Source organism: Eptesicus fuscus, chromosome 7 (genome assembly GCF_027574615.1).
Source record: "Eptesicus fuscus isolate TK198812 chromosome 7, DD_ASM_mEF_20220401, whole genome shotgun sequence".
Classification (NCBI taxonomy): domain Eukaryota; kingdom Metazoa; phylum Chordata; class Mammalia; order Chiroptera; family Vespertilionidae; genus Eptesicus; species Eptesicus fuscus.
In genome coordinates this window covers 43,321,526-43,330,677 of record NC_072479.1, presented here as the reverse complement: position 1 = coordinate 43,330,677, position 9,152 = coordinate 43,321,526, and the positions used below count along the sequence as shown (strand labels likewise).

Here is a 9,152-nt window from a genome sequence, read left to right as displayed (position 1 = left end):
TGAAAAACAATTTCAAACACTGTAGGGGTTTACACTACAGTTCAAACAAAGTGAGTACAGGGAGAGAGAGACAGAGACCCCCGAGGTGGAGGGCAGAGCCTGCACGTCTGTATTCCAACTCCAGGCTCTCTCGCGCAGGAAATACCAGGAAATGACTTCACGTTTTTTCTAAGCTATCCGTGTAAGTCAAATTTCCCAGTAGGATAACCAGGCGCCTCCATCACGCCCACAAACGCCAGTCAGGCCAAGCGGCCGCCCCGCAGCGCGCTCAACCCTGCCCCAGGCCCCGCCCCTGCGTGACTAGCCCCGCCCCCGTCCGGATAGTCCCGCCCCCCACGGACACACCTTCGCGCCTGCGCAGATCGGGCCTGAGCCTGTAGGCGGAAGTTGCCTCCGAGCTCGCAGGCGTTTCTGCCCCGCCCCCCGCCCCCTCTCTTCTCCAAGGCGACGTAGCCAGAACATTCTTCCGGGTCGAAGGGTTTGCTTCCGGAGAGCGGGAAGGCTGAAACGCGGTAGCTGAGCTGAAATACAATTAACAAGGTTCTGGCTGGAGAAGGCTGTATCCATGGACAGGTCAGTTCTGGTGGTGACTGCTTGAGCTCAGAGGCAACTTCCGCCTACAAGCAGAGACTCGTCCCTCCTGCTTGTTGGCAGAACGAAACCAAGCAGGGCCCGGGCTGACCCTAGGACTCTTTCCCGGACTGGGGGACTGCAGCTGATGGAGGAAGGCCCGCTTGGGTGGGAGAGGGATGCGGAGAAAGCTAATCGCGCGGCGGCTCTGCCGTCTGTGCTGCGCCTTTGCCGAGCACTTTTCGGCTCCTGGGCGGGGGGCGGGGTAGAAGGTGGCCCTGCGTGCGAGATGCCCAATGACCGGCCCGAGATCGCAAAGCCAGTCAATAACCGAACTAGGAATCTCATCGCAGACTTTCAGAGTACAAGTTCCAGCATCAGAGAGTGATTGACTTGAGTTTTCCTCTGGCCCTGACACTAAGCTAGCCGCCTTGACAAAGGTGTTGTTGGAGGTTTTGGCCTTCGGGGAATTAGGTCTGTAGTGGAGGAGACAACCAAGCAGTACAAGCAGTTTCGTACTGCTCTGTGGGAAAAGAAATGCCGCAGTTACGTCTCCCTGTCACGGGCGGTATCGTGAAGACCTCTCAATGGAGGTAACCTTCTAGTGGGTCTCTGAATAATAATAGTAGCCCAAGGTTGAGTGCCTTAAACACTTCAAATATGTTATTAGCTAATGTAATTTTCATAACAGCCCTGTGAGGAGAGATGCTATGATCCTCTTCTCATAGATAACACTGGACTAAAAGAGGTTAAGGAACGTGGTCAAAGTTAGGAAGCTATTAATAGAAGAACCAAGTTGCCACTTGGATGTGGGAGTCTCCAGACTCCTGGAGGCTCTTTGGTGAGTAAGTGTGCACCAGGTAGACCATGGGGGCCACCTCTGTAAAAGAAGCATGTACAAAGGTGTGTGGATATGAAAGTGCATGCTTTCTGTAGCTAAATGGTCACATGTTTATGTTTGTATGGGGGTGATGTTTGTGGCCGAATATAAGGTTGAGATTGGTCAGCTGGGGTCAGATTGTAAAAACCATGGGAGGAAGTTTGGACTTGATTCTGTAAGCCAGCAGTAGTTATCTGAAGGTTTTAAGTGAAGGAAAAGCTCATTCCAAGTGTTGAAATAATTGCAAAGGAGAAAATGTACTGCGTGCTAGAAAGCCAAGAAGTCTGTGCAGGTAACATTTAAGCAGGACTTTGAGGGATGAGCAGGATTTAGAACTGGAAGGGCATTGTCAACAAAAAGAGCAAAGATGAGCCCTGGCCAAGATTGCTGAGCGGTTAGAGCGTTGGCCTGTGCTCCGAAGGGGTCAATTCCCCTTGGTTGCAGGTTCAGTCCTTGTGCACCGGAGGGTTATGGGTTCAGTTCCAGTCAAGGGCACCTACCTCGGTTGCAGGTTCAATCCCTGGCCCCGGTTGGGGCATGTGTGGGAGGCAACCAATCAATGTCTTTCACACATCAGTGTTTCTCTCTTCCCGCTCCCTTCCTCCCTTCCACTCTCTAAAAATCAGTGGGGGAAAAATATATCCTCAGGTGAGAATTAACAACAACAAAAAGCAAAGACGTAGCTACTGCGATGATTTGTATACCTTGACTGACTCAGGATCCTTGGCTCCAATCGTGATGATAAAGTTCTGTGCAAATGCTACATTCTCATTTCATTCACATGAGCTTGATTATGCTGTTTTAGGAGTGGCTTTGGAGAGATGCCATCCCCTGTGATCCGGGAGGCAGAGGTGACGCGGACTGCACGGAAACAGAGTGCTCAAAAAAGAGTTTTAAGTATCCTTTGCATTTTAATTATCATTATAAAAATTGCAGCATGTTTGGGATCAGGATTATAGAATTTTCTTATCATGAGAGGTATTAAACACTAGCTGTAATAATAAAATGCTGCAGAAATTAGTTTTTTGACTCCTCAGGTAAATATGCTGAAATTCAGTGATATTAAGATTTATGTCTCCGTGAAAATAAGGATATTTCATTTTACTGCTGTCATATTGTGGTTTGCTTCTGCTGAGATTAGATATCTTTTTTTAAAATTTGAAATGTGACTAAGAACTCTTAGTTCAGTGTGCAGTAATCTAAGACTGATATCTGAGAACTTAAATGGTAGAGAGAATTATTTACTCTTTGCATAGAAAACATGATAGACATAAATCCCTTGTCCTTGAAAAATGTATTCATGTATTTTGTATAGTGTAAACATGGTTCATTCTAACTTTAATGGTGTATTTTGTACATGGAAATTTTTTTCTTAACTTCCTATAGTTCGGGCATCCCAAGATGAAAATTTTGCCAATACCACTCCAAGAAACCAGGTTACCCCTCGAACTCCCAGCTCATTTCGACCGCCTTGTAAGATTTTCTGCTTATAAAGTATTTAAGTAGTGGTAGTAGTAGTAGCTAACACTTATGATACACATAAATTATATTTGGTTGAAATATCAATAATTAAGAACAAATAATGATTGCAGTTGCTATTTATAACTCTGTTTTACATAAATACACAATAACTATGATGTAGGTATTATTTCTATTTTGCCACAACTGAAAGTGAGACTTGGAGAAGTTAATTAATGCTGATAACATAGCCAAGTAAGTATGTAAATAATAGAACCAAAATTCAAATAATGATCTGCTTACTCCAAAGGTCATGCCCTCTACAATGTACTTCCTCTTCAGTGTGCTATTTTATAAAATTAGAATATGAAGAATCCATTGACTCATTAGTGTTCTTTTTTACTGCTCAGTTATGCTATAATGAAAGCATCTCTGTTTGCAGTAAAATTTTTCTTTTTCTTTTTTAAAATATATTTTATTGATTGATTTTAGAGAGGAAGGGAGAGGGAGAGAGAGATATAAGCATCAATGATGAGAGAGAATCATTGATTGGCTGCCTCCTGCACGCCCCCCTACTGGGGATCGAGCCCGCAACCCGGGCATGTGCCCTTGGCCGGAATCGAACCTGGGACCCCTCAGTCCACAGGCTGACGCTCTATCCATTGAGCCAAACCAGCTAGGGCGTAAAATTTTTCTTGATGGGCTCAATATTACCAAAATAAGTTAAATTCTTCATATGGAAATGAATATGTAAAGTATTTGGTTATAATTGAAGTAATTGAAAACTGAATATTATTTGTTCTTTATTGTTTGTTTGCTTGTTCTGTTTTCATGATCAATGCTTATGCACTCTGGATTCTTTTTACTAACTTGTTGTTTGTAGTTACTCCACCAAACCGAAGCTTTCTCAGGCAGCCAGATGTTTCCTGCATTCTTGGAACGGGCGGGAGGTCTCCCCGGTTTACACAGTCTTCGGGGTTATTGGGAAATCTATCTATGGTATGTTGAAAAATAAGACTGAAATTTTCTCTCTTTCATAAAAATATGATATGATGCTCTTTAGGAATCACTATGGTACAGTATTTAAAATAGCAGAAGAAATGTCATATAAACTGTGATACGGAATGACTTGACCTAGTTTAAAATACTACAGAAAAAGAAAGAATTGTATCTCACTAGGAAGAAAGATAAAAACAGAAGAGTTTTGTTGGGAGAGTAGAGGACTTAGTAGGCACATTTAATTCCAAAAACGAGATAAAAACAATTCTTCTGTATTTGGCTCTGTGCTTATTAAAAAGGCACAAATTTTACCCACACTTGAAATTGTCTAAATTTGGTGCTTTCTGAAGAGCGGTTTTGCTTGTTAAACCTGTCTTTGACTTAGAAGGTTAACTTGATCTTTAAAATGTTTATTATAGTCTTGTGGATTTATAGAGTGTAACAATGATCTGGTCTCTGAACAGTTTACTCTGCTTATGAAACTGGTTTATTTTGGCAAGATTTAGCTTGTTGTACTTAAAAACATGAGTGACCCAGATGGAGTGTCTCAGTTGGTTGAGCATCGTCTTGTGCACCAAAAGGTTGCTGGTTGATTCACAGTGAGGGCACATACCCTGGTTGTGTGTTGGATCCCCAATTGGGGCACATTCAGGGGTTGGGGGGCAGCCAGTAGATGTTTTTCTCTCATGTCGATGTTTCCCTGCCTGCCCCCCTTCCTCTCTCTAAGCATTTCCTCAGGTGAGGATTTAAAAAAAAAACATGAGGGAATTGATTGCCTCTGTATTTAAGCAAAAGATGACTTTTATTATTTACTGGCTTCAGAGCTGCAATATTAATAGTAAAATTGTTACTCTCTTAAAGGCAAGGGTAGAATAAGGTGTGTATTGATTATTATAAAATGTTTAGGAATTATTGTGCAGTCAAACGTATTTTCTTGATTTGTTTTGCCAGTTGTAATATTGGCTATAAGAGGTGGCCTTGTGTATGTAGGTTGCCTGAAGGAAGTAAAATTTCTACATTAATTTTACCATATATCTGCTTACCAAGATTTGATTGCGGAGCAAAGTATTTTTCTGAATGCAAAATGTCATTGCTGTGTAAGATTTCACTTGATCTTTACACTAATGATGATAAATACCCAGAAGGGAGTGAACTATTAATCAGTCTCTAATAGCTAAAACTGAGTTCTCCTCAGCCCATAGTTACTATCTCATGAATATATAGGGTTTCACCACCCATCTTTAGCATTTTCCTTGGGAGACTGATTTAAAGGTATAGTTTCATTGTTGCTTATGCCTGGATTTTAAATAAAGGTGAATTTTTAAAAACTTTTTTTATGGACCTGGCCAGTGTGACTCAGTTGGTAGGAGCATCATCCTGTACACTGAAAGGTCTTGGGTTCAATCTCAGTCCCGGTCCAGGTGAGTGCAGGAGGCAATCAGTAGATGTTTCTCTCTCACATTGGTGTTTCTCTCTCTCTAAAAATCATGGAAATGTCCTGAGGCGAGGATTAAAAAAAAACTTTATTATGGATCTTTTAAAATATATCCACAAATAGAATCCTCCTATCTAATAAAGAGGGAATATGCAAATTGATCGTCACACCATAACAAGATGGTTGCACCCACAGCCGAGGCAGGGATCCTATAACACAAGATGGCTGCGCCCATAGCAGAGGCCAAGTTCCTTTAATGAGCCTTAATGAGCAATCAGCAGGGACCTGAGGTTGCCTGGCACTGGGCCGGGACAGGGGACCTGAGGCTGCGCCCCCCACCTGGCAGGGCTTGATGGGGGTGGGGCCGGCCGGGTCTGGATCTAGCCCAATGGGGGTGGGGCCAGCTGGGTCTGGGTCTCATGCAATTTTGAGGTGCATGTGGGTGGGCGGGGACTTGACTCTGGGTCCCGGGGTGTGCCCTAGACTGACAGGAGGAAGATTTTCATATACATTTTACTAATTTTCTTTCATCTCTGACACTTCTATTATAGAGAAAGGGCAAATAGCAATATTAAAATATTTCCTCTAATTAATTCCTTTATAATATGCACACATTTCGTGCACCGGGTCACTAGTAGTAGCATAAGCCCCCATGTGCTCATTCCTCAGTTTCAACAGTTAACAATATATGGCTGATCTTGTTTCATCTATACCCATGACATTTCCCCTATATTACTTTACAACTCTCAAATTTCATAACCATTGTCCTGTGCACTGAAAGGGTGTTGTGACCTGACTGGGAATTTCATTCATAAATACTTCAGTACATACCTTTGAGACAGAGGGACACTTTCTGTAACATAAACACAGTACATACAGGTCATACATCATTGTATTGTGCTTCACAGATACTGCATTTTTTTATAAATTGAAGGCAAGACCCTCCACCAGCAAAACATTATGACTCACTGAAAGCACAGATGATGATTAGCATTTTTTAGCAATAAAGTATGTTTTGTTAAGGTATGTGCATTATTTTTTAGACATACTGCTATTGAACACTTAATAGACTATGGTATAGTGTAAACATGATTTATATATACTGAGAAACCCCAAAATTTATGTGACTCACTGTATTGTAGTAGTCTGGAACTAAACCTACAGTATCTCTAATATTTAAACCTCCCCCAAACATATAGAGACTAATTCCTTTATCATTTCACATATCTACTTTATATTTTTATTATATATTCATTAAGTGTTCACATTTACTCAGTTGTGTCAATTTTTTTTTAAGTTGGTTGGTTCAAATTAGGAACCAAACAAGTTCACCATATTGCATTTGCTTGATATGTCTTTTAAATCTCTTAAGTTTCTCCCTCATTTTTTTCTTTTCTTTTGTTTCAGAGAGGAAGGGACAGGGAGAAAGAGATAGAAACATCAATGATGAGAGAGAATCATTGATCGGCTGCCTCCTGCACACCCCACACTGGGGACTGAGCCAGCAACCCAGGCATGTGCTGACTGGGAATTGAACCTTGACCTCCTGATTCATAGGTCGACGCTCAACCACTGAGCCATGCTGGCTGGGCATCTCGCTCATCTTTTTTTAAAATTACCATTTATTTGTTGAAGAAGCTGGGTCATTTGTCCAGTACAATTTCCCCAAAGTGAAAAATTAATGTGAACTTAGAGCGGTAGGAATTCCTTACTTACTTACCTATATTAGCTTAAATATTACAAGATGTAGTCTCTATTGGCTTTTTTTTTTTTTTTTTTAAAGCCGGAGTAGTACAAAGAAGAAAGCAATTTTAAAAAGCCACACTTTCCTTAACAAAATAGCCCCCACGGCTATCTTTTGAAAATGGAAAATATACATAATGTTTTAAAAAACGTAACAGTATTAATGTCTTTATTCACTCAATGGCAATAACTCCATTCCTTTTTTTTATCTTCCTTTTTTATAAGGTAACTAATCTGGATGACAGTAATTGGACCGCTGCATTCTCAGCACAGCGTTCAGGGCTCTTCACAAACATAGAGCCCCATGGTGTAACAGAGGACGTAACTCTCAGTGCTGTGATGTTACGTGAGGATGATCCTGGAGAAGCTGGTAAATGGCTTTGAGCTTTGTTTGTAACAGTGGGTAGCTTGTCACTTTACTAAGGTCAAGGAAGCTATTCCCTCCTGTTCCTGAATGTCATCATTAAATACTTTTTTTGTTGAGCTAATTGGCTCTGATAATGGCCAAGCCAATTGATGTAGTAGCTCTAGAAGTTTGAGGACTTCACCTTAGTTCTCAGTTGGAGCAGCATCTTGCCATTTCATCCTTCAGCGTAAAGAGCAGCCTGTTAGCCTATTAGTAGACAGTTTTCTGATATTTTTATTCTTTTCTTATTTGTACTGTTGAAAGAGCTTCTCTTTTTCTTTAGGTTTAGTTTTATCTAACACTGCTGACATGTCTTGCTTTTACCTGGATATTGATGTTGTTTTTTCAAACAGTATTGAGACCTTTCTAGTTTTGTGTTTTGTTTTGTTTTTAATATATATTATTGATTTTTTACAGAGAGGAAGGGAGAAGGATAGAGAGTTAGAAACATTGATGAGAGAGAAACACCAATCAGCTCCCTCCTGCACACTCCCTACTGGGGATGTGCCCACAACCAAGGTACATGCCCTTGACCTGGAATTGAACCTGGGACCTTTCAGTCCGCAGGCCAATGCTCTATCCACTGAGCCAAACCAGTTAGGGCGAGACCTTTCTAGTTTTAGGTTAGTTATTACCATTCCCTTTTGGGGAAAATTTTTGCTTTTTCTGTATCTACACATTATCCTATAAGTTCTTTGCAATTTTATCATCATAAGCCAGCATGCAAATGCTATATATTTTTGGAGATTAACTCCTTATTAGGTATATGGTTCATAAATATTTTATCCCACTCCATAGGTTGCCTTTTTATTTTATTAACTAGAGGCCCAGTGCATGAAATTCGTGTACGGGGGCGGGGGAGCAGTCCCTCAGCCCAGCCTGCACCCTCTCCAATCCAAGTCCCCTTGGGGGATGCCCGACTGCCAGTTTAGGCCCGATCCCCAGGACATCGGCCATCCCTCTCACAATATTGGACCACTGGCTCCTAATCACTCACCTGCCTGCCTGCCTGCCTGGTCGCCCCTAAGTGTCTCTGCGTGCCAGCCTGATCGCCCCTAACTGTCCCCCGCTGATGGCCAGGTCACCCTCAACAGCCCCCTCCTTGCCCCCCCGCCGACATGGTCACCCCTTACTGCGCCCCCTGCCGGCCTGCTTGCTCCCAACTGCCCCCGTCTGCCGGCCTGGTCGCCCCTAACTGCCCCCCCTGCCGGCCTGGTTGCCTCTTACTGCCCACCGTTCTGGTCTGGTTGCCCTTCACGGTCCTCCTGCCAGCCTGGTCGCCCCACGCAGCCTGCTGTTCAGTTGTTTGGTCATTCCTCACTAACCCCCCTGCCGGCCTGGTCGCCCCACGCAGCCTGCTTGTCCAGTTGTTTGGTTGTCCCTCACTAACTCCCACTGCAGACTGGTCATAGGCAGCCATCTTGTAAGGGCGTGAGGGTTAATTTGCATATTACCTCTTTGTTATATAGGATTGTTTCTTCTGTTGTGCAGAACTTTTTTTTTTTTAATATATTTTATTGATTTTTTACAGAGAGGAAGAGAGAGGGATAGAGAGTTAGAAACATTGATGAGAGAGAAACATCGATCAGCTGCCTCTTGCACACCCCCTACTGGGGATGTGCCCGCAACCAAGGTACATGCCCTTGACCGGAGTCGAACCT

At 42.7% G+C, this 9,152-nt stretch overlaps 1 protein-coding gene across 2 annotated transcripts in view; it reads left to right on the top strand.

The window, feature by feature from the left end:
- Window positions 1-457: 457 nt before the first annotated feature.
- NUP107 (nucleoporin 107) overlaps window positions 458-9,152 on the top strand; it is a 53,212-nt gene continuing 44,517 nt past the window's right edge. Inside the window, exons 1-5 of one of the 2 annotated variants that reach the window (XM_054718878.1) lie at window positions 458-573; window positions 2,256-2,347; window positions 2,837-2,923; window positions 3,792-3,907; window positions 7,311-7,455. In XM_054718878.1, coding sequence (XP_054574853.1) covers window positions 566-573; window positions 2,256-2,347; window positions 2,837-2,923; window positions 3,792-3,907; window positions 7,311-7,455 — 448 coding nt within the window. In that variant the 5' untranslated portion in view covers window positions 458-565. Of the gene's footprint in view, window positions 574-2,255; window positions 2,348-2,836; window positions 2,925-3,764; window positions 3,908-7,310; window positions 7,456-9,152 lie in introns of those variants that run through there. The other variant, XM_054718879.1, reaches the window with a different exon arrangement.